The 26,021-nt window shown below is 36.8% G+C and overlaps 1 protein-coding gene across 1 annotated transcript; it reads left to right on the top strand.

Moving 5' to 3' along the window:
- Positions 1 to 4,980: 4,980 nt before the first annotated feature.
- On the top strand, positions 4,981 to 24,685 carry LOC134542021 (protein fuzzy homolog). The gene is made up of 9 exons (XM_063385815.1): positions 4,981 to 5,208; positions 6,436 to 6,557; positions 10,099 to 10,246; positions 11,562 to 11,681; positions 12,960 to 13,157; positions 15,915 to 16,114; positions 19,239 to 19,402; positions 21,021 to 21,150; positions 23,003 to 24,685. Exons 1-9 carry the CDS (start codon positions 5,131 to 5,133, stop codon positions 23,058 to 23,060), a joined length of 1,218 nt encoding a protein of 405 aa, XP_063241885.1. The 5' UTR covers positions 4,981 to 5,130; the 3' UTR covers positions 23,061 to 24,685.
- Positions 24,686 to 26,021: the final 1,336 nt, after the last annotated feature.

The following is a 26,021-nucleotide window of genomic DNA, read 5'->3' as shown; positions in this document are numbered from 1 at the left end:
CTATCACTAAGAGTGTCCCAACGCTAATATGACTATCTTAACTATATCCATGTTGCATAAAACCTTGCACAGAAATGTTTGCACTGCCAAAACTATTCCAATAAAACAGCCGGTGAGCTTCTAGAATTTCCTAATAACATTTAATATCGATGGTCTGGGAAGCTAAGAAAGAATCTTCCAAAAAAAGATGATAAACGACTGCTAAAACTTTTATACTTATAACATTCTACATCGATGGCCTGAAAACCTAGGAAAGAACCTTCCAAGAATACCATCGGTGGACTTCTAAAACTTCCAAATGACATTTAATATCTACGGCCTGAGAAGCTAAGCAATAACCTTCAAAGAAAGCAGTCGATGGACTTCTAAAAATTAAATTATAACATTTCAAATTGATGGCTAGGCAAGATAGTAAAGAATCTTTAAAGAAAATAACCAATGTAATGTACCTGCTAGTAAATTACATTTTGTTCACGAGTATTAACTATCATGGGTGTGTTAATTTCTTACAAATGAATGTTTTAGTTATTTTTGTTCATTCGACTTCCACCCCATTAATATAATTACTCCTACCAAATGCCTTACACCAATAACTAAGATGTTTACACATAAAAAATTTGAGCGAGTCTTTCAGTATATGAGCAAATGCATGTGCTCACATATTGCAAATGCATTTATAATATTGTTAAATGCAATGCTAAGAGGCAAGGCCATGATGCATGCCAGGTACCTAAACAGGCCTTCCAGCGAGTCTGGCCCACTGAAATTACACATGCCACGTATGCCCAGCTTGATTACAAGGGTCTCCCTACTCATCCCCCTATGCTTCCCGCTCACTGTCCCTCTTTGGACTGTTTCACTGACACTTTTAGTAGCCTGGAAATTCTGCGACCCTACAGATGATGCCACCGAGCTTGGAGAATGTGAATTGGGGCCATTCTCGAAATTGTGGCCTTAGTCTGAGTGGAGTTCCATTGGTACTTCAAATCTGATAATTAGGTTGTTGACTATTGCATTCGCAATGGTAGTGGCTTCTTGGTTAGGCAGTGCATAAGCCTCTGGCCACTTCCTGAAGTAATCCATTGCTACCAGAATATGCCGGTTACCATCCTTAGTCCTGGGCAATGGTCCGACGATATAGATAACTATCCTTTCAAAGGGCACCCCTACATTGTAGGCCCTTGTTTTTCCACAACTCAGGTGTTGTGGCCCTTTTCTATATAGGCATACTTCACATTGCCTACAAAAGCCTCCACATCCCGGCGACACCTCAACCAATAGTAGTGTTGATGAATCTTGGCTAGAATTTTGTCCACCCCTAGATGACTGCCAGAGGTACCATGAAGGATTTATTTCAACACTTCTGCCACTAGACTCTATGGAAGGAAAAGTTGCATGGTAACTACTTTCCAATTTGGACTCTCCCAAGCCTTCATTAGCAGCCCGTCCACCATCCTTAAAGAATCCCACAGTGCCCAGTAAGTTTTCACAGCCTTTTGGTCACTAGATATCTCATGCCATATTGGATATCCAGTACCATTAACTAGCCAGCTTATAATTGGTGCCAGGTCAGGATTTTGATTCTGCGCAGCTTTCAAGCTGGCATTGTCCCCTTTATCTTCACCATTAGTTATCGTTGTTTGCCGAACACCTTTGACTGCCTCATTTTTCTCCACATTTTCCAATGGTTGCAGTCTACCTTGCAAGGTCTGCGAGAGAGCGTCAGCATTGCTGTGAATTTGCCCTTTCCTGTGGTCCATCCGACAATCGTGCTGGTGTATCTGTTCGGTCCACCTAGCGAGTTGTCCCTCTGGATCCTGAACTGTAGTAGCCACTTAAGTGTGGCATTGTCAGTGCATAAAATGAATTTTCTCCAATATAAATATTTGTGGAAATGTTGCAGAGACATCAGTACAGCCAAGAGTTCTTATCTTGTGACACAGTAGTTATGTTCAGGCTTAGACAAATATTTGCTGTAGTATGCTATTACACATTCATTTTCATCTTCAACCTGGGAAATTACAGCACTCAACCCATCTTCACTTGCATCTGTGTCAAGGATATAATCTCCATGTTGACAGGGGTAGGCTAGTATAGGGTTTGAGTGATGCCTTAAGGTCTTGAAAGGCAGTTTCACATACTGAAGTCTACATAAATTGTCTCTTATCCTTGGTCAGCTGATGCAGTGGTTTTGCGAATATCGAGGATATACTCTCCAATACCAACTATCGGTGCACTGTCGGGCATAGTGATGTACTTCGGGTGGTCTGGCAGAGCGACATCAGGACGATGTTCTTGGAGGCATGCTTCTCGTACTCCTGCACTCCCTCTCTCCGCTTGCTGTGCCCAGGTCGGGTCTATGTATATACCTCTCTGGTGTGCTTCCCCTTCGTTCCTGAACGAAACAGAAGGAGCGAATTTCTCCTACTTCCGCGAGGAAGAAAGGAGGGGCGGTGAAGTCACGGGACCAGTCCCTTGGTCACCCTCACCACTCCACTGCCTCAGTGACTTGCCAGGGAGACAGGCCACCTGTAAGATGCGGATGTTCTACGGGAGTAAGATCATCCAGGTGAAACAAATTCCTGTCTAAGGAAAAAATATCAGTTGTGGGCTGCGAATAGCAACTTCGACAATATAATTTTACTATTTTGTATATAAAAAAGGAAGTTGTACCTAGGTACACACATTAGAAGTTATACTTCTATGGCATTACTAAAATGACAACCTGAAACATTTTAAAACACGTATTATATCACTAGTGTGAGACTGTATATTTGTTTTTTTTTTGCTAAAAAAAAAACTGAAATAAGACAGTAAATACTTCCTACACACAAACCTTAACCTTATTGAGGTGATTCTATGTTAAAAATTTAAAAGTAAAAATATCATCACAAAATTCTTTAAATTTTCATGGTGTCGAATATATATGTAGGCTAACACTCTACAGTATGATGAATGCTGCACTATCACAACATTTCAATGTTAACTAATGGTTAATGTTTTATTTTTTATATCTATGCATGGTTTAAATTCTTCTATGTTAAAAAGCAATATTTATGAATGAATCATTTTTGTCCACCATCTTTTCAACATTTCTGAGAATTCCATAGATGGCAGCAACGTTGACGTCGCCGGCTGTGCCTCCCTCGTTGATTTATGCCTGGCTGCCCAGCTGCTCTAGGTTGAAAAGGGTTCGGCCAGATTGGCCCGGGAGGAACCAGCTCGAATACGTAATTATTCAAAGCCTGTGTTAGCATAATGTATGCTTTATTCGCACAGGGAATCTTTACATGAAGCTGGCCCGGCTCCGCCTGCGACAGTCTGAAGCTTTGTGCAGCAACGCGAGTATTGTTCACCTACTCCACCACTGACACACTGTCCTGCACAAACTATATACAACACTGAAAATCTAACTCTAAACCCATATATGTACAAACTAAGCAGGAAAGAGAGATGACTGTTCCTTGGTAAAGTGTGCGGTCCTATCATTGGCCTCTCCCCGTCCCATGCTAACGTGCCAGTAATTCGCAGTCTATCCTGTCGCTGTCCACATGCTGCGATTGGCCCGTGCCTGCTGCTTGACCTATTGAGCTAACGATGCTGCCCGACCGAGCTCGCTCCAGACCAGGGCACAGTCCCCAGTAGTCTGGAAAGCCGTTGCCGCTTCCTCGCCTCCCACGCCGCCCCTGACGTGTCACAGGCGGGAGACCATGACGCGGTCGCCCAGTGAACAATGATTAACACAAACCTTTCAATATTAATAAAAACAATATAAAAATGAATTAACAAAGAATATTTACAGAACTATTACAATTATTAATTAATGCGATTATTTACACAACCTCCGAGTCTTCTCAAAGGAAATTACTCTTCGGCCGTTGGCCCCCCCTGACGCCCGAATATTCTCCCCCCTGCTCTTGCCTCACTGCACTGCAAAATATGGCACACTCGCGACACAGGCGAAGGCGTTGGCATGACATAACGGGCTGCGGAAGCTAGGTAAACACTTGGGTCGACATCATTGTGTTTACACATTTCTGTTGCGATTGACTTCTGTTTCATCCACAAAATTACTCATACCAAATGCCATACGTATACCGAGAGCTTAGATGTTACACATAAAAAAACCTGCCAACTTTTTTAAAGCGATACCATTAGCTGGAAAGCACTTTATTCTTAAAGGTTGTTAGCTGAAACAGGTGTAATCTGATGTGTGTATGTATATATATATATATATATATATATATGTATATATGTATATGGATGTTGGTATGTATGAGATTGATAAACTCAGACACCATTTGACTGATCGCAATTAAGTTGGCACATCGAAGTGTTTGTTCATAGGAAGGTTTTTATTCTATCCATTTTGCTTTCTCGTAGACAATATATCACCGAATGTTGGGTAATGCAGCTAGTATATTATAGTTGTTAACTGGAAAGGTTATCAGAAGTTGTTTACATTTTGTTTAGCCACATCATTATAAGCATGATTGTGAAATAGTATTTATACTTATCTCTAATGGTGGAATCCCTGTAAGGATAGGTTAAACTAACCTTACCTAATCAATTTAGTACCTATTACCAAAGTCACCACAAAATTATAATGTGCTTCTTATGTGCAAAATAATCAGAAAAAGTATTTATTCGCTTAATTTTATCGCAACTCTGTAATTTATCATTCAGTAAATCTTTTAAAGTATTCATATATATATAATCACTTGAACATAATATTTATTTCTACTATATTATATTGTTGATGTTGAAGGACATTGGCCAGTTTCCCTCATCTACTGTCAATAACTGAGATAGCTGATGAATGTTCCTTTATAAAACAAAGTTGTTAAAGAATGAAGATTTTGGCTCATGGATCGAAGACTATGCTTCCTCTGAAGCTAGCGCAGAGTGAGAAGTTAGGCAGACTCAGTACTAGAAGAAAACACAGTTTCGTACAGGGTGATAATACTGTTCAGACACTATTCCCTGTCAGGAGATAAGGGAAAGTGGCCATTATTATAGGTGTCCTCAGTATTGATCAGTAGTAATGGAAAGTGCCCCACAATATTTACGATCTGTCAAAATAAACACAACTATCTGTGTACATGTGCATTGAAATGCGGTTTGTAAGTAATGACGGCACATTTGATGTGTTTAACTTCTTCGGGTGGGTTGCCTCTTTTTACGAGGAAAAGAGGCGATGGAGAAACGGTAAACATTTGGAACTGTCATTAAAATAATTTGTGGAGTTGCATGTTTAAATAAAATTAAGTAACTATTCTGTAGAAAACAGTTTATTTTTATTTTATTTTAAAAGCTTTTTGACTTTAACAACTATAAGGAAATTTTTTAAGTCGTGGGTTCTGGTAATAAGGTTAATAGTAACCAGAGTGAAAGGTTAATTAGGTTATGTGAGCTATATTAATAATACACAAATTAACCTTTTAAGAAAGATTTTACGAATTATTTAATAAAATGTATACCTACTTAATCTAGCTGAGGAAACCTAACTAACCAATTTCATTTTAGTTTTTATTCAACTTATTTACTTCAAGCCGAGACAACATATTCACCATTTTAGATTGGTAAATGCCTTCAGGGAATTCCATCATAACATAATGTGCATTGCAGCTGACTAATGCTTACCAATAAATAACATTAGAATTATTGGTGAAATGAAAGAGCGGTTGGCAGTGTGTGTGCCCCTACAAGTTACGTATAAAGAAACTACTTACAAATAAATTTGGTAATAAGGATAAATATATTATACAAAGTAAGCTTCCATTTATAAAGTACTATTTCATCCTTTCCTTCTTTTTAGCAAAACATTTCTGGAGTGAAAGAAGGAGAGAGGCACTGACTTTTTATATAGTAATAATTAGAGTAAGGATCAATTTTAGGTAATAGTTCCATATCACGTATCCAAGTTATCCCTTGCTCTTGATGGTGTGATCCTGTGTAAATTGATCTTGTGATTTATGATGCTTGCTGTTTTAATTTAGTTTGTCGAAAAATCCTGGCCAAAAAAAAAATTCAAACTCAAATAGGTATCACATTTCAGGTCTCGTGGAAAGTTTTTCTTTCGTATTCATAATTCATTGTTATATCACTAGTTTTGTTTTTAACGAACGAAATGAAACAGCAAACATCATGAACTACAGAATCAATATATACAGTATCATACCATCAGGATCAAGGGATAAACTTGGATACGTGATATGGAACTGTTAGCTTGTACGATTATTACTAAAGATCTTTGATTGATAGACACATTTAAAACAAATTTTTTTTTTTACTTAACACATATTCATAAATAAAATCTACTGCAACTATTACTATAAAAAAGTTTTAAAATAATACATTTTTCAGGAGTGTTTGATTGTAATTGTGGAAACATTTATAAAAAAACTATTGTTTTTTTTGTTTTGTTTTTACCAGCTTCCATTCTCGATTGTGGCCTCATTGAATGGTGTTCACATGTTTGGAAAGTCTCAAAACATGGTTTTAAAGAGCACTTCTACAGAAGATATGACTGTTGTCTGGCAAACCATGGAAGACAGGTATAAACCTTTCTACATGAAAACTTTAATCATTTTATAAAGTGTGTGATATGCTGGCTGAGTTACAAGGCCCGTGTGAAACCTCGGAAGATTCTTTATACACTCGGATAAAATCTTCTACAGGATGGTCATGAAAAAGTAAGGAAACTGGAGGACTGCTCTTGAAAGTCATGAATAAAGTCCTGAATTAAACAGTACTTAACAGTGCTGGAAGTTTTCAAGCAGCAGTTCCAGCTGAATTTCGCTACCTTGCGTTTAATTTTTTTGATTTCTCACTTCAGTTTATTGTTGCACGTTGAATATAAATAGTTGGAGACCGTGCACTTAAATCACGAGGAAATTATTTCTGAAAAAAATTGGCAGTTTGCTGCAAATAATAGATCTATTTTATGTTTCATTTCCCTGTGTTTAATTTTGCTTGTTAATAAGTAAAAAAAAATTGTGTATTATGTAAAAGGTTCTGAAAAAGTCCTGAGATTGTATTTGTAGACACCCTGTTCTATTTATATATACTAGTGTTTGTCCCCGTCTAAATAATCCCAAGGGGATTTTTTAACTGAGGGATTTAATATGTAAAGTAAAATAATCACGTTATTAGGTACTCTCTTAGAACAAGAAATATTGTAAAATATTTCATTATCGAAATTAAGCAAATGACTTGTGCATAAGTATACATCGGCACACATAGAGGTTGGCCGAATCAGTAACTCTTTCGAAAATGTACCGGTTTGTTTTAGCATCTGAAAAATATATAAAACTATGATGGTGTAAAGACGCAGAAGAATAATCGACAGTTCATATGTCAGGACTGAGTTTATATACCAGAAAAATTTATTGAAAGAGTTCAAATTGGCATTAGTTCCCATAAAGAAAGTCTTATACCTCTTGTCTAAATAAATAACTTTTTTTAGAATCCCAGTATCAGTATCTTCCATTTTAGTTTTTTTAGATAGGTACATAGTAAAATATTTTTGAATTTAAAGAAAAATTGTTTCAGACTTAATAAAGATAGTCACTCATGTAGTATCATTCCAGCTTATCACGGATCATTAATTTTATTAGTTGATTTTTTAAAATAATATTTAGCCGTCAAAATCTAAAACTTTGTTGAAACACTTGCCAAACAAATGCACCTTATGTGAATGAGATAATGTAGGAATACTCAAGGAAAAATATTCTTTATTAAAATTAACAGCAAAATTTTTATTAAAGTACACACTCTTAAAAGTGTTCCAGTTTTTACTCTGTTTTAGTTAAAATGAAGAAATTGAAAATTATTTTATTGTTGTAACTATTAAAAATATTTTTATAAGGTACTTAAATATACAAATTTTTAATATAATGAAAACAATTAGGTAGTTTAATTTTAAATGTTATATAGTTGATAGTTTTTGTCTTTCACTGAAAATTGGAACATATGTGCCTCACAAACTGTTCCTCAAATTCAAACAACTCGTGTATACATAATTCTTACACTTTGGAGTTTTTGGCATTGTACAGTCGTATAATACGAAACCAAGTTTGAATAGGTATTTAACTTTAAATATTCAAACCATATTCTCAAATCAGCTGTGATTGTATGGCTGATACAAAAATATTTAGGCGCTAATTGTCACGTAATCAGGTACAAAATCCCTCCATTCAATGATCCCTATGGCTGGCTACTCCTCAGGTTCCAACATCCTCGGGCAAGGTAGTTTTAAGTATATAGTCCTCGGGATGTCATCGTCCTCATTGCAGTGGTCATGGAAGCTACTGTTCAAGGTCGTTTAACGGTGCAGATAAAATCCGTTCTACAATGACACGAAAACAGAGACGGATCATGTAAACAGAGACGGATCTCAATAAAAAGAGTTCCTACAATAGCACGCATATGGAGACAGACCCATATGGATTAGCTCTGCAATGCTGAGCTCTTCCGTTTCCGTTGCTCCGTGCGACAGATAGAAGCCAAGTACTTGACTGCGGTGTTAGTCATGTTTGTCTAAATACATTAAAAATTGTTTCAAGTACAAGTATAGCTAGTGTTCTATGTTGACTTTATGTTTTTTTTTTTAAATATTATAAATGTAAATTCTGCTTGTGCTATGGCCTTGAAGCATATATTTTTTTTATTTCATTAATATATCTTAAACTTGAAATGAAATCTCATAGGTTGCCATTTGTTACGTTCCAGTGCATTGTGGAAGCAACAGATGCGATAGTGAAATGTTGCAGAAAATCTGTCTCCAATTACTTGATCCGTCTCCATTTCTTTGTCATTGCAAAATTAGCCTAAGGGCTGCCAGAATACTTGAAGCAGCAGGTTCGAAAAGTGGAGAAGAGTGGTGTCCCTACTTGGCTGGTTAACATAGTATGGCCGAAGACTGTTAGGGTCACATACTGGTTGTGTGGACTAGCTTTTTCCTTTATGATTTAGTTTTTATTTTTGTACACTGTCAAATAATTTTAGGCCAAGTGGCTTCAGACCAAGTTTTGTTGTGGTAAGGATATACGTCGCTTGGGATTGCACGGAACCTTAAGGATAATTCTCACACTCCATGTTGATTTTTTAGAACATATTTGTCATTACTTTTAAATAAGGGCTCGTTCTAAAATTTTAACTCTAAAAATCCGTTGAATATGTTGTTCTGCAATAAATATTTTCAAAATATATTCAATTACTTTAATATCATGAATATAATTATCATCTTTGTCAATATTATCACTTGCGCTAATTTTTACACCCATGATATTACATTAAGTTAATATATTTTTGAAAATATTCGTGGCTGAACAACATATGCAAAGGAGATATTAAGTTAAAATTTTAGAAATAGCTCCGAAATTAAAGAAATTACAAAAAAAATTCAACTTGGCATGTGGGACCGATCCTTATGGCTACGGAACCTCGAATGTTATAGTGATTTCTGATCCTCTAGGGTACTGACACTAGCCTCGTAAGTTAGAGCCATGCTTGGGTGTTTGAATCAAACCTATTGTCATATGGGTTAGACCAAGTGACTTTTGACAAAGTGACTTTAGTCCCAGTGACTTTAGATCAGTTGAGTATAAGACAAGCAGCTTTAGGTAAAGTGTCTGTGTGGCAAAAAAAAAAATTGGTTGTCTGTAAAGTCGGTTTACAGACAATAGTTTAACGTGATGTCATAACAAACATTGATGAAATGATTGCATACTTTATGAATAAAATTGAATCATTATTATTTTAATAATAAAAGAATAAATACTTGAAATTATACTAGTAATCAGATTATTAAATTGCAAGAATAATTAACCTTTATTGCCGAAATTGTTGTTGTAATAAGCAATGAAAACCACATTAACTTTTCACTTCACTTTATAAACAGTTGAGTGGAAGAGAGATAGGTGCGGCGCAAGCGTACAATGAGCGTAACGGGACACATCGTAACGGAACAATGTGCGTAACGGGATACTTTTTCGTGCGTGCAGCCGGGCGTTCATCGATTTATTAGACGTTGTCACGTCAAAAAAATTAGGCCAAACGTTTTAGGCTGACTGGCATGCACGGTGTGATTCGCAGCCTGGTGCTGATTGCTGCCGCCTACGGGGCGAGTGAGTCCTTGCTGGAGCAACTGCTGACGTCCGTGTTCCACGCCATGGTCCTGACAGTCGGCATCGGCGAGCTCCGCTCCCCGCGCAACATCGAGAGGCTAAAGCGGGAGCTGAGAGTAAGTGTGCTGTGGTTAAGAGAAGACATTTAGCGTGTTGGGAACGCACCCGAGGTTGCGAATATCATCGCAGATCTGCAGACTTACACATGAGAGAGATCTTGATCCTGTCCCGAGAAAACTACCATGTAGCCTCCGGCTGTTCCTCAAAAGTTAAAATCCAGGAAGGACCATCGAGAATAAAACTCAACAAAACCGTCTTGTTACAGGCTAGTGCTTAGCAAGCTATCATTTGGCATTACAGTGTTGTATAAGTAAATACGTATGTTTAACGGCATGTTGTTCGTTGAAAATATTGTCAGGATCCCATTCTGTTTGTACTTAACTTATCGATTCAGTAAAGTGGTATATGTTATAGCATTGTAGGATCACGACTTAAAATTTTAAGAATTTACGTAAGTTAACCTTGTGACATTTCAGACTGCTGGCTAGCTTGAAATTGCTCTAGAGTGCGCATACAACACAACTTAAAGAAACTTTCATGGAATGTTGAAATATAATTTATGTTCCATGGAAAAAAAAATGTTACTGAGATGATGGATTACTTAAATAATGTCTCTCGTACACAAACTAATTTGAACTGTATTCATTTATCTTTGATGAAAATACACAAGTCACAGTGGCCACCATCTTCCGACCATACAAAAACATTTACACAGTAGACGAAAATACGGACTGGTCGGACAAAACACCTTCACAAGCTCATAAATAAAACTCCTGTTCATTAGTACTGAAAACTAAAAAAATACATTCTGTTCGTTAATTAAATCCCATGGTTGCTTGCATCTCTCAGCACAAGCCGAAAAACTCCCGTCTTCGGAACAATGACGAGTTTACTCAGTCATCATCGTAGGCGGTCACAGACGACTGGCAAACATTTGCAATTGATAGTTCCGAAACACAAAAAAAAGGTTAAATCTAAAGGGTAGACCTGCCTGCATCACGTCTCTCCCGCAGTTTGACACATCAGCTGTCTGGCCAGCCGTGTCGCTAGCCACGGCATAATACCTGATATAATAGTAGTTCATCGTGTACCAGTCAGAAAGACACTGCTGATGAAAAAAATTATCATGAAACATTTAAGTGTCATGTTTTTTTAATATTATTTCTATCATCTTTATGAATAAACAGAATTCATAAAAAAAAAAAATTTTTTTCACTGAAATGTCGTGTTTTGAAAAAACCAAGTTGGGCTGAATATGAAACCGTAAAATCTTGTCTCTTCTCGTTGGCTCGTAAATCTCGAGTCGAGCTTGCACGCCCGGCCGCGGAGGATCCTCGGGAGTTAAAGCATTGGGCTGTGTCGTGTTGGCAGGCCTGCTACCCTCTGCTGGACAGGCTGCTTGAGTGCCTCGACAGCGGCGACAGATCTCTCAGGACGGACCTGCTGGGCTTGGTGGAGATAGTGCTGTGCTCGGAGAACTACTTACTTCAGGTCGGCAACCACCAGCGAAGTTAGCCGTGATGTCGGTGTTTTCTGTGTCTGCATGATTGCATTCCATTTTTCAAGTGGCAAGCGGTTCAGTAGAAAAATGTCTCAAAGTTCTAAGGTTGAATTTTTTTCTCACATAAATATTTGCGTCAGTGTGTTGGTACCCCGAGCAAATCAGTTCTGTTGAAATGACAATTTATCTACTATTTTGTTTTGTAGTTGGTATATATAATTTGGTTCTGTTATGTTTGGTTTTTGTCACATGCTTTTTGATATGTGTGTTTTGTTTTTTCTTTTTGGTTTTAACGAACAAGATAGAGAAAGAGTAGTGTGAATGTATGTGTTCGGTAATAAAGTACATACTCAGATAAAGAATTAAAGGAATCATGTTATTATTACTTTCACTAAACTGCTACCAGCCTAAATGTTATCAAGTTCATTAGTAAACTCTGTATGGATATTAAGATCATCATGATAGTGTTTAAGATGTTTTTTTTGTCTCTTTTTCTCTCTTTCTTACCCTTTTTATTTAGTATATATAATTTTTTTTCTCTTGTAATAGATAGCCTTTTTTAACTCCTTTTGGCTTGTTACTGCTTGTTTAAAATCAGCTGTGAAATATTTTATTGCAAGATGATCATAAATCAGATAAATTTAATAGTTCTGAACAATAATTGCTTAATTTAACAATAACTGCCTTATAGGGAGTTGTGCAGGAAACCAAGTTCATTGTATTAATTGGCGCATTGCATTGCCAGTGGGTATTTAGCAGAAGAAAAAATCTGTACGAAACTTAAACGGATGGGGAGTTAACTATTGCAAGGAATGATCATCCGGAAAAGGACATGTTTATTAATGGGTGAGGTGGAAGAAATGATAAATCTGAAAAAAAGAGGAAGAAGGAGAAAAACATGAAATGAAAAATCGCTGAATGGTTAGACGACAGTGAGTAAGGATTATCCAATGACAATACCCCCCCCCCCCCCCTCTGAAACCTTGAAGTGGGGGCAAACGGGGGCAAAGAAAGTGTGGTGTAATCAATTTTTAGATAATAAAACTGCTTAAATAGCACCATTTTCCACCTTGAAATACAAATTTTCCCGGGGGAGGACCCCCGGACCCCCCCGCTTCAATAGGGGGGATCGATGATTCTTTATAAAAAGGGATGTTGCATCCCCCCTTTGGAAATTCAGTTGTTGCGCCCCTGGACTTGCGGATGTAACACAGTAGCTGGTGGAGTTGCCAGCAGAATGCTCGCAACGCGCCAGTTGCTTGTTCCAGAACTTCGTGGAGGCGTATGCGGAGAGCGTGGACTCGTTGTACGGCTGCCTGATGGTGCGAGGGCGCGTCGCCGTGGCGACGGCCAGTTGGTGGGAGCTGCACCCCGAGGAGAAGAAGCTGTTGTCCCTCCTGGTGTCCGGGGACGACACCTGCACTGCCAGGGACATCCCCGTGTTCCTTCCCTTGAAGAGCCCTTCGGTGAGTTCCAGCCTCCTCGGATACTGAATCCTTCGATTGGCCCTTCCCTTTTTCTAATGTACGGGAATTTCGTAATCATCCAGACTATAATTATTTTTTAAACAGTCGATTTTAAAAAAAATAGATACCATTTGCAGCATAATCTAGCAACATTTGTACCCAAACATAATTTTTTTTTTTTCCAGAATTTTCTTATATTTTTCTCCAAACAAAACCCGCTAACTTTAAAGTATTATTTTTTAATGTCATTAAATAATTGTACGAAAATCATGTGCTTGTGATACAACCTTACTGAAACTAAATATTTAAATAATAGAAAATTAACTTTGTATTATTTTCCTTTTTTTTTTCCCCCCGTGTAATTTTTCTCGTTAGGAACAATGACCCAACTCCAACAAAAATGGCAATACACTGGCATTTTCAAACATCACGTGAAACATTTCTTTTAAAAATTTCATTAAACTATGTGTTAGATATTATGTAATAACTTTGGTGTTGACAAAATTAATTACATCCACCCATATGATAAAGGTTAGGCATCCACCCATTGATAAAGGTTAGGCATCCACCATTTTACTAGGTAGTCAAAGATATATGATGTACCTAATACTTTCATGTTTGTGGCGAACAGCGATACAGTTGATTGCTGCTGTAGTAGAAAAATGTTAAAAAATGTTTTCAAACGATATTTTGTCTGTACATATACAGTACTAAGGTATTGAGATGTCCCCAAAGCAAATATAGTATATAGTACAAATGTCATTGAGTTTGAATAATATATAAGTAACAGCTATCAAACATAAAACGTGTAAATATAAAAAAATTAATTTGTGCTTGTTTTGACATGACGTCTAATAAATCGATGAACGCCGGCTGCACGCACGAAAAAGTGTCCCGTTACGCTCATTGTTCCATTATGATGTGTCCCTTTACGCTCATTGTACGCTTGCCCCGCATCTATCTCTCTTCCACTCGATTGGAACATTCGTTTCCTACTTTTCCTATCATCGTCCTATCCTTAACAGGATAACACAGATTGGAAGAAGTTAAATAACAAACATGTTTAAAAGTTATAGTTAAAGTAATCTCATTCTTTAAACTAATAAACATATTTGAAATTCATGAGCGCAAATAAAAGTAAATTCATCAATCAAATTGTAGATTTCCTTTCACTACTTCTTTGTATCCATACGAAATAGTGATAATTCAATAAAAAAAATTCAAATTTTATTCGTTAAAGCATGCAATCGTTTCATCAATGTTTTGTTATGACGTCACGTTAAACTATCGTCCGTGAACCGACTTCACGGACAACCACTTTTTTTTTTTTTTTTAATTACCGTATTTACCCATGTACCACCCGCACATTTTTTCTGAAAAACAACATTCAAAAGTCGGGGTGCGGGTCATACACGAAATTTGAGGTTTTGGACAACAATGAAGACTGAAAAAATTGGATTTATAGTACATTACCGAATGCTGGACGCATTTATTACAATGAAAATACAGCGAAACCCCTTATTTACGTTACCGTTATTTACTTTTTCCCGATATTTGCACCATTTTATTTCGGTCCCGTTTTAACCTCATATGATGCAATGCAATAAATTGCCGTTGTTTACAACGCGCGTATAAACTGCTTCCCGCAATTTACGCGGTTTATTCTGAGATTAACGCTTTCTAATTTAAATAATCGTAATACGACGTATTCTGATGTGTTTTCAAGACGTTTTTAAAAGTATTAAACTTTATCCGTAACGTGTCGGGAGTCGCTGTAATCCACCTATAAAACGTAAACAGCGCCAGTTGGCATCATTCGGTATAGAGCGCGCGCACGTAGTCGAAGATCGATAGCGATAGCTCGCAAACTTCTTGCTACGCGCGCGCTCTGTTTCAACCGAGTTAACTATAACTGGCAACCCGCGCCATTTTATGCGTATCAATATAACTCACGTTTTTGCTACGGGTTTTTTTACGTTGAATAAAATGGTTTTATGGCATCACTCATTATTTTTAATTATTTGGCACTACGAGCTTTATTTTTATTTGCAGGGTGTTGCAACGGACTGAACAGTTGACGATTGTGGTTATTGCATACAAACATTTTAAAATTTATTTCACCAAATTTACGTCTGTTGTTTAGCAAAATTGATCTACTATTTTGACAATGAATATTACTGGTTTTTTTCTTCTTAATATTTCATGCATTTGTGTTAGTAAAATTCTGTGCTGCAGTTATAAAGAGTTTTCTTTGTTGTTACAATGACAGACTCTTTTTCCCTATTTATGCAGGCACATGTAAATAGACATTACAGTGAAAAAATTTTTTTTCCAGAGAGTATGTTGAAAATTTGGGGTGCGGGTCATACATGGGGGTGGGTGGTACATGGGTAAATACGGTATATTTGAACTGAAAGAAAGTTGTGTTGGAACGGATGGAGTAGGTACGTCTCACGTCGGCAGTGGCAATTGACTTTGCGAAGACGCTCTGTGAAATAGGTTGGAATGACACATTAGCACACTGGTTAAAATAGTGTGTGCTTGTGCGAGCAGATGCGTGCTGTTCCTCCAAAAGAAGCGCAAACCATTGAATCCTGTTTACAGTGTTTACTTTTACTCGACAGAGCCTGCATATGAGCAGGACGGCAAGCTACCCGGACAACGACTGGTCAGATCGTGAACCTGATGTCGAACGACGTGAACCGGTTCGACCGTGCATTCCTCATGTTGCGGATGGCCCCCTGGCTCGTGTGGCAGGTGCCGTTCCGCCTGGTGACGGTGCTGCTGGCAGGCGGGGCGGAGGCGTGCGTGCTGTGCGGGCCGGCGCCGTCCCTCGGCGAGGCCGAGCAGGCGGCCGCGCGGGGCTGGCGCGGAGCTCTGGGGCTGCTCCGCTCAGCCGCGCAGTCCTGCCCGCGCGGCTTCCCCGCCGCCTTGCAGCTCGACACCGGCGTCATGGGGTGCGCGCGAAGCTTCCCTGCCCTGCTCACTTTCGTAACAATCACATTAACGGTGCTTTAAATACATTGTGTTGAGATATTTCATCTAAACAATTTTGCACTTACTCCTAAAAAATATATATATATTTACTACCGACACAAGCCAATTATTTACACACTTTTTCAAGGCGGACAAATTTATTTTGCAATAAGTTTATGTGGTCAATTGCGATAAAACCAAAATAAAACCGATAAGCATGCCAATACACTGCTTAGCACAGAATCGCAAGTTAAAACACCATATAGTAGCACTGAAATACAAGTTATACTCCCACTCTATAAACTATACAGTTCAAATGTTCCGTCCGTGCCTTGTTAACAGGGTTGGATTCAGAGGTCTGGAGGCCTCGGGGCAACAGAGAAGCGGAGGCCCCCGGCCCCCGAATTATTTTCCAAATAAAATGGAACAATTTTTTTATTCAGTCGAGTTTCCCTATAAATAATCTATTGTGAAATCAAGCAGATTCTCTTAGTATTTAAAAAAAAAAAACATACACAAATATAATCGGAGACAAGAATGATATGAAATTAAAATTTTAGTGTGAATGAATATTTCTGTTAATATTTAAACAATAATATGATCATGTATGTACAAAGTACTGTAGGTAAAGGTAAAGCAGCGAAAAAAGCATATCAAAGGAAAAGATGTTTATTAGTGTTTACTAGTCGGAATTTGAAAGATTTTTTTTCCGATGTCTCTATTGTGGGGGCCCTCCGTTTGTGGGGGCCCCGGGGCTTTCGTCCCGGTTGCCCTCCCCTAAATCCGGCCCTGCTTATTAAGGTTCATCCGAGCAAAGAAGTACCGTGTTTTCTCACATGATCGTCGCACATTTCATTCTAAATTCAAGTTTGAAAAGTAGGGGTGGGACGATTATGCAGGAAGAAATTTTTTTTTTGTTAGGTAAAGTTATTCATAAAAACAAAACCAGTTCGTGGAAAGTACGTTTATTTAAAAAAAAAAAGGTGGAGTATACAAGAGCACGGCAAACAATCTATATTAATAATTCATTAAACAAAAACCTTTCTTCAACTTTAAACAGAAAAACCAAAACTCTTAACGCGAACGCAAGCCACTTGAATCTGACGTTAACTGACATGTCGTAGTACCACACTTGCCACGAAAGAATGCAGGCTATCAAATGTAATTAACTCGGCACCTGACAGAGAGCGCGCGTTGCGTCCAATCGGCGAGATATCAATATTCGACTACGTGCGCGCGCTCTGTACGGGAAGCAACATAATCAAACATGAATGATGCGCTGGCTACATTTTTATAAGCGGTACGCCGCGGCAATGCAGACAATGAGATATAGGAAATAACTTTTAAAAACGTCTTTAAAATAAAATTTACACGTCAGACAATTTCGTATTTCCGTTAATTAAATAAAGTTGTAATGACCTAAATTAAATTTTAGGTTTCTACTTTAAAATACATAGTTTTATACGGAAAAGATACCTACACAAAGCGCTCGGCATCTACTAGCGGGACCAAAAACAACATGCGAGTTTACGCGAGAAGTTTTTATATCTGAATTTTGACGGCCTAAAATATGGGTGCGACAGATTACGCACGTGCGACGATTATGCGATAAAAGAGTGTAGTAATTTAGAGGCAGGAGCAGTCAAACCTACTCCCGTAGAACAAGATTATTTTTGAGTGAAACTTCTGTTGGCGCGATGGGAGTAAAATTTCAAAGCAGAATTTGAATGCTACGTTTTCGTAGAACGTTGTTGTGAAACAATTTCTGATGCTAAAATGTTGCAAATGGTGCAGAAAACTTGTCAGACCGTGTATCCTTGGGCGGGCTCCAAATGGCGGCGTGCGGCTCAGGTTTAACCCTGCCGTGCTGCAGGGATAGGCGGGTCGCGGCAGTAGGAACCCTATTATTTTAGCATTTGCTTACTTAATTTATTCGCTAATTAACATTTGGGATAGTATTTTTATTAAATATACAGAGTAGATCCAAAAAGGATTGTCCCATTTATAAATTTTAATAGTATCAACTTTAAAAATTGTAAAGTTTTGATGCAAGTTCATAATTAAAGAGTAACTCAAACAGTTGTATATAAGCCTATGTGCAAGTACTGCTTTGTTGTTTTCTCTCTTGCAGCGCCACCTACGCAAAATGGCGACTCCTGAGTGTAAAGCGTTTTGTGTTCTGCAATTTGTTAAGAGTGAATCGGTAATTTCAGTTCAATTTACATTCTGTTTAAAGTCCACTGGTTACAGTTGCTGCATTGGTCGTAATGGTCGATACGACAGATCTCTTTTTCGCTGGCCTCCACGTTCACCTGACATAATGCCATGAAATTTTTTTCCTTCGGGGCTTTGTAAAAGATTGTGTCCACGTTCCACCGCTACCTAATGATTTGCCAGAGTTGAGATACAGATTTGAAGAGGCTGTCGCCTTCGTTACTCCGGACTTGTTAGCCAAAGTGTGGGAAGATTGGGACTTAAGATTGGTTGTGTGCCGTATAACTAAAGGTGACTTGATGTAAGCTTTTGGACATATGCCATCTGTCTGTAGAAGAAAACTACAAAAAAACACAAATGACAAAAACACAAATTAAGAAAAAAAATTGCTGTTGTCAGGATATAAACACCACACAATACTCCACAACAGGAGTAACACCATATTCCTGTTGTGGAGTATTGTGTGGTGTTTATATCCTGACAACAGCAATTTTTTGCTTATTTTGTATTTTTGTCATTTGTGTTTTTTTGTAGTTTTCTTCTACAGACATACATGTGCTTAGCAATGGCGTATGTCCAAAAGCTTACATCAAGTCATGCACTCCCATTGCACAAATCTTTCAAAGATAATATAACTAAAGGTGCACTTATTGAACATTTGTATAATTTGGTATGGAAAATTAGGTTAGTTTACCTTTAATTATAATGAATTATTTGTTGTAAATACCGTCTAAATTAAACTGTTATAATATGCCATTGAACCTGGGACAATCTTTTATGGACACTGTGTACATGCTCAGTGTGGTTATCTATTTGCTGAAGAGCTGGGCAGTTGAGCACAAGTACGACTGGTGGTGACCGAAGGTGTCTTCGTGGTTGTCACCCGTGCAGGCTGCTCCTGATCGACCGGTCGTGCGGGAAGTTCCTGCTGAGTCGGAACCAGAGCTCGGACGGCAGCGAGGACGCGCGCTCGCCGAGCGGAGCCCACCGCCTGGACGTGCTTCGCACGTTCTACCACCAGGCAGCGCTGCCGTTCTTCGCTCAGCCCCGACCTGGTGAGCTGGGCTCAGGGCCGGACTCAGAGGTCCGGAGGCCTCGGGGCAATGGAACATATAATCTAGTTTTAATTTTTAATTTATGGGAGCAGTTCTTAATCAAAATAATGATGTAACATATTACATGTGCACAGTGTACGAACATAATATATATAATTTTTATAATCAAAAAAATTATAAAAACTTAACGGCACGTGGTTTTGGTAGTTTAATTGTCCACCAATCCCTGCAATTTAAGTCAGAAAGTTGGTTACTACGCACTTTATCACACAGAGGCGAGTCTTCTAGCGGTGGGTACGTATTTCCTGGCATGATATCCTACAGGCGCACATACATTAAGCGTATACGCTATACTCAACTTACCGGAACACAATTAGATCAATATGTAGAGAAGATGATAAGCATGCACACAAGAAACTTATTGTGAAATCAAGTAGATTCTCTTAGTATTTAAAGAACATACATAAATATAATCGGAGACAATAATTATATGAAATTAAATTTTAGAATATGAATATTTCTATTAATATTTAAACAATAATATAATCATGTATGTACAAAGTACTGTAGGTAAAGGTAAAACAGCGAAAAAAAGAATATCAAAGGAAAAGATGTTTACTGGTGTTTACTTGTCGGAATTTGAAAGATTTTTTTTTCCGAAGTCTCTATTGTGGGGGCCCTCCGTTTGTGGGGGCCCCGGGGCTTTCGCCCCGGTTGCCCTCCCCTAAATTCGGCCCTGGCTGGGGTGAGGGGCTTCTCGCTAGGCACGAGTGGCCTGTAGACCTGGGCGAACACTGGCGTTTTGATGCTAAGCGAATACCACTTTGGATGTTTAAAATATTCGCAAAGTCGAATCAAACTGGGAATGTTATTCTCAGCAGGGCTGTATTATACTTATTTGATAATATGCTGAATTTACATTATAAAATTGTAAAAAAAAAATCTTTAACATTGTTAGATGTAAAAAAAAAAAGAAGCGTAAATTGAGCTGTTCTTCCCGTGGTAATCTGTAACTCGTATAGCGGTACATGTGGGATTGGAGGGATAAGCTAGTAAGACTCCTGACAACCAGGTCTCCTTAACTAGCGATTGTGAAACAAAAAAAAATAGGTTGCATGTACTTATGTATGCGTTTTAGAAATTGTGCTTACTTGGCATAATAAAAAAGCAAACTAATTTTTTTATTTTGGATGCAAATAATTAATAGAAATAAAATAATAAAAAGGATTGGACCGATATTTATAAATACGGTTGGTAAAGTATAAGTTAAACCAAATTAAAAATTTTATAAGTGGGCATTCCATTGTCAACGGACTCAAGTTGCACCTAATGCCTATAGATGACAGTCAATGTTAAAAGTGATCGAGACAATTGTACTGTAATTTGTTGTGCTCGTCACCAACTAAACCCAGCATGCATCTTTATGTTAGCTCTCTGGACTAAGGTGTATTTACCAAGTAGGTACTGTCCCCTCGATGATTATTTACAGTTCCGCTATGTGTGTGTATCGAGCAGATGTAAAGTACTTTGGTATATATTATCATGGCAATATGATAATTTGTGAAGATTGCCTTCTTCATTTTAAATTATTAGTAACATAGTTTTTGCGACCTTCCAGACAGCCCTGAAAGCACTCCGGCCCTGGAGACATACTGGTGCTCCGAGTACCACAAGTGTCACGCCCTTCGTTCCGGAGTGACGTTATTGCTCGTGCTGTATGGTTCTGCAGTTCCTGTACACACAATGAGGTAATGTCTGTTATTTGTACAATTGAAGAAAACATAAAAATCATTGGGCGTGAAAAAATTTCCCATGAAACTCTTAATTATAATGAGACTAATCTCTATGAATGTTTTTAAGTCAGGCATACCCTATCAAATTGCTTTATGGTTTGGTTATTTTTGTCTGTGTAATCGTGTTATCTTTTGATTTATATAATTGCAGAATTTTATTCAATATATATTTTTGGATTATTTGGAAAACATATTTGCTATTGCAGCACTTTGTACTTCGAGACATGCCTCTTTGTTACAAACACAGGGTGGCTAGCAAGTAAAAACCTGGAAAAGTGAGAGGCTTCTTAGGTAGTCAAGGAATATTTTAAATTACTATTTTTAATAAGGTTAATGAAAATTTAAAGTTATAGAAAATATTTAATTTTTTTTTGTTGGTTCCATGTACTGTTAAACCTCATCATAAAGTAGCCAGCCTAACTTTTAAAGATTTCTTACTTTAAAGTATGTATTTTCACGTCCCTACAAAATGCTTTACATTTAGTAACTTCATTATAAAGTACTTTCATTATTAAGTACCTAAACTGTGATTTTCGATAGGTACATAGCAAAGAGTTTTTACTGTATATATGCTTTCTTTTCCTTCTGAACTTATATTTAAGTGTTACAAAAAGTTTTACCCATTCCTTTTTGCTCTTTATTACCTACCCCAGCACTTTTACTTCTTGCATTGACTTCAGTGCTATCAACAGTAGTGCGATAAAATAGTTTATAGTTGCCAGCTGCAATAGTGAAGTGTAGCATGCATACAGAACGCGATTATAAATTTGAAATTTTGATAGTTACCTATTGGTGACTAAATATCAGTGGTCAGGAAAATTTTTTTTCTAAGCCCGTAAAAGGTAAGGAATTTTTCATTGCAGGTTTGCTAGCCACCCTGATAACGATAACACACTTCATATCAATGAAAACAAAGACGAGTGAGATAGTGTGAGAGTCATGCCGTCACATATAGGGTTTTGCAAGAAGTTTGAACATGATTTTTTTTTTGTTCGTTTAGTACAATATTTTCAAAAATAACTATAAAATCCCAACTTTGTTGGTATTGTGTTGGTAACTTAATTTTTTGAAAACAGTTATCAGGTTAAAGTGTGTATATTGTCCATTGTCTCGCAAAAACATTGTATACCAGCTAGTATTCAATTTCTGCAGTGTAGAGTACAGTAGCTTTACCATCAGCTCACTTGGAAGGGAATGAAAGAAAATACGCTGAATAAGCTTAACCTGCTTGAGAAACCAGGAGCTGTGTAGGTACGTAGCATCCCACAACGATCAACTCCTTTGCCAGTACTAGTTCGGGATGTTGCCCATTTGTTTCTTTCTACATCCAGACTGCCTTCGAGCTTCAGTATACTTGCCCGTGTTGAATTCATTTCAGTTACTACTTTTCAACGGTAAGGCATAACTCATACAGCGTGTCCAAACGTCTCGGCTTCCACGTTTCATATCGCCCTCCACTCCTTAACTTGTGTTCCGGCCGTTAGGGTTACCAGTCATTGTTCATAACTAAGAACAAACTATCGACTTGCAGTCCAAAAGTAATGCAATGAATGAAATGTTGCAACCACCTTTGTCAACCTAAAATATTTTTTCTTTTGGTACAAGACTTAATTTCACGTGGACAAAAACAATTTTAATGTTTCCTGAAAACCATATGAAACAGGAGCAATATATACACTGTACTTTATGCATATTAACTATACTTTATATATGCTATACTGTGTTATTTTCCGTTAATCTTTAAGTTTGACTATGTTCAAATGTTATTAAAAGTTGGGTAAGTTTGTTTGCTTTTTTTTTTCTGTAGGCTAATTACTCGTCGAACCTTGAAGTTCCTGACTTCAGACAAACAGCTTTGTTGGTGATAGCTGCTGCTGTTTGTCTGCTCTTACAGTGCACCAAGAACTGGACCTCAGGTTTAAAGAACATCTTCAGTTTCAGTGCATTTGAAAATGTGGAGAAAAGTATTTCAGTGTGTACCATATTGGTTCTCATTTCAGTGAAACGTACTAACATACACTACCATGCGGTAGGGAGATAAATAAATTGCCTGTTATCATGGGTTAAAAGTGTGCTTCACAATTAATGCTTTGTGACGCAGTCAAATGCAAATATTTTAGTGATTTTACATAGGAGTAGTGAAATGTCGCTCTTAGATGGCAAGAACTAGAGTGCTTCCATTTATTTTCTTGTAAAAATGTTGAACACTTGTACAAAAATAAGAGACTGTAAGACTCTAAGCCTATGTTAGAATGTACTATATTTTATTATTTTTATTTATTTTGACATCAATTATTAACTCTTGAAATTGTGAAACTATATGTAGCTTATTTGTTTACTAATCATATTTATTTGCACAAGTTCTGGTGAGAACTAACCTTTATCCTTATTACTATTCATCTCGTGTAATCTGCGTTGTGTGTTGGTGAAATGCTCTCGGCACATGTATAATGTGTCACAGCTGTAATTGGTTGAAGCTTCTCGCATAACAATCCAACACATCTTGCTATTTTGAAACTCTTTTCTTTGATTTCTTTTAAAATCATAAAAGGTTTGTGTTTCTAGTTTTTATAATTGTATTTTTGATTAAAATAGTTCATAAAATAACACTTCCTGGTACTTAACATAAGTTTTAATAAATTTTCTATAAAAATAAATTTAAAAAATTATGCACTTATCCAAAAAGTGACAAAAATTAAATATTCTTTTTTTTCTACTTATTGTCTTATTCACATAAAATTAATAATAATATCAATTGAGTACCTGAACGATATGCCTCATTTTGATAAATTATTTATTTTAATAATTCTATTTAATAAATTAAAATAAAACTGCTGTTTGATCATTTTTCACTAACAATAAATTACCAGTATATTAGATAACATGTATGTAGTAACTAAAAATACACATCCATCACAAAACTCAAAACTACTAAGAATTACTATTTTCAGTATTTAGTAAGAATAATGTAAAATGTGTCAAAGATTTGCGGGATTGATATCATAATTCATACCTAATTTTAATTAAAAGGAAATACGCAATGTCTCCAAGCCATGCTTAAATTTCGTGTAATGTGGTGGCATTTTGGAGTGGCCATTAGATATCAGTAATAATTTTTCCTCTCACTCTCTCTTTTATCCTCCTACCCCCTCCCTTCTCTCTCCTTCCCCCCTTCCCAATCCCATCGTATTCCAGACAATTACTGCACCTCAAGTCATCCATTCTCCTGGTTGACACAAGAACAACAGATCTGACCTTCATCTTATTAGAACTTTGCAGTGCATATTTTCTTGGATAATTATAATGATTTTCAATTTCATTTGTAGCATGAATGTTTGTGAAAAGGATAATGGTATAAAAGACTGAAAACCTTTTAAAACCGAATTATATGTTACTTGATATTTTACACAGCAATGAATTGAATTTGTATCCTTATAAAATTATAAGTAGGTATAGTTAAAATAATCTAGATGTATTTACTTAGATTTGTTTAAGCCATATTATCAATCAAAATGTTTTTTTTTTTTTTACAAAAAATTTTAAATGTTTTATTAATATTTGGTTATGTTGTTCTGTACGAAAAAAATTAGAGAATATCTAAATAATTATGTAACTTTATATTATTAAAATCTTTTTTGAATAACTGGATTTAATTTTCATGCAAAAATAACTTACAAAAAATGTTAATTTGTAATGAAACTCATGTATACAACTAATTAAGTTTTGTAAAACCAGTTACTTAATAAGGAGAAAATAAAAATCAGTATTATATTATTTCCAATTCATGGCTTTCTTGTCTGAGTATTCATAATTTAATATTATAGATATTATGTCCTTTTAGTATATATAAGCTTTAATCACTCCGTCCATTGTGTGCTATTTATATTGTAATTGTACTTACAAATATAGAAACCATGTGATACTTGTAACATTCCCCTTAAACATTTTTCTGTTTACTAAAGAACCTTTAATTAGTTCCCAAATTAATTTTTGGTACTGATTTGCCTGTTAAGTTTTCTTCATATACATTGAAAATTTCTTGGTCCCTTCAAATATGTTTTAAAAGGGTTCCACTATGTTTGGATAAAAAAAAAAATTTTGTTGTACATATATTTGTTATAAATTGTTTAATGTAGTGAAATATTGGAATAAATATTTTTTACAATGTATTCAGTGTTTTTATAATCCTTGCAGATGAGTTGTCAGTGTACTTAAAAGATTTTTTACTAGCTGGAGTACTCGGCGTTGCCCGGGCTAAACACGTCATAATACAAGGAACATGACTACCGAGTTTCAAGTCTGTGGAACACACACTTGAAAAACGGGAAATTTTTATTTTAAAGTCCCTTTGATTGCACAATCCCGGTTCATCAAGTCTAAGGAAAAGCCAAACGGGGACGCCATCTTCAGATTCAGTTTGTGGGAAGGCAGGCAAGACGTGATGGACACCAAACGATAGGTTGTTACAAATTCAAGGCAACGCCATCTATTGACGAAGTTATAAACTAAAATGTTATTAGTGCCTTTAGTTCGTTAGCAGCTGCGAGCTTCAAAAAGTGGATGTGTTTCACCAAGGAGAAGGATAGGAAGTTGCAAAACCTTACTATATGACCGTGTGGCGGACACAGAGAAATTGAAACCTTACAAGTTATGCTATACACGCAGATCATGTTTACTGTTATGGTCACAGTAACATTTACGTATTTTTAGATTTTTTTTTTATAACTGTGGATATTGGAAATTCGTACATTAAATAATTGGGAGGGGACCAAAAATATAATTTGCCCTGGGTTTATCTCAACGACCCTGCTAGTTAGTGACCTAAT

Source organism: Bacillus rossius, assembly GCF_032445375.1.
Source record: "Bacillus rossius redtenbacheri isolate Brsri chromosome 4 unlocalized genomic scaffold, Brsri_v3 Brsri_v3_scf4_2, whole genome shotgun sequence".
In the NCBI taxonomy this organism is placed as follows: Eukaryota; Metazoa; Arthropoda; class Insecta; order Phasmatodea; family Bacillidae; genus Bacillus; species Bacillus rossius.
This window is presented reverse-complemented; position numbering and strand designations above follow the sequence as displayed.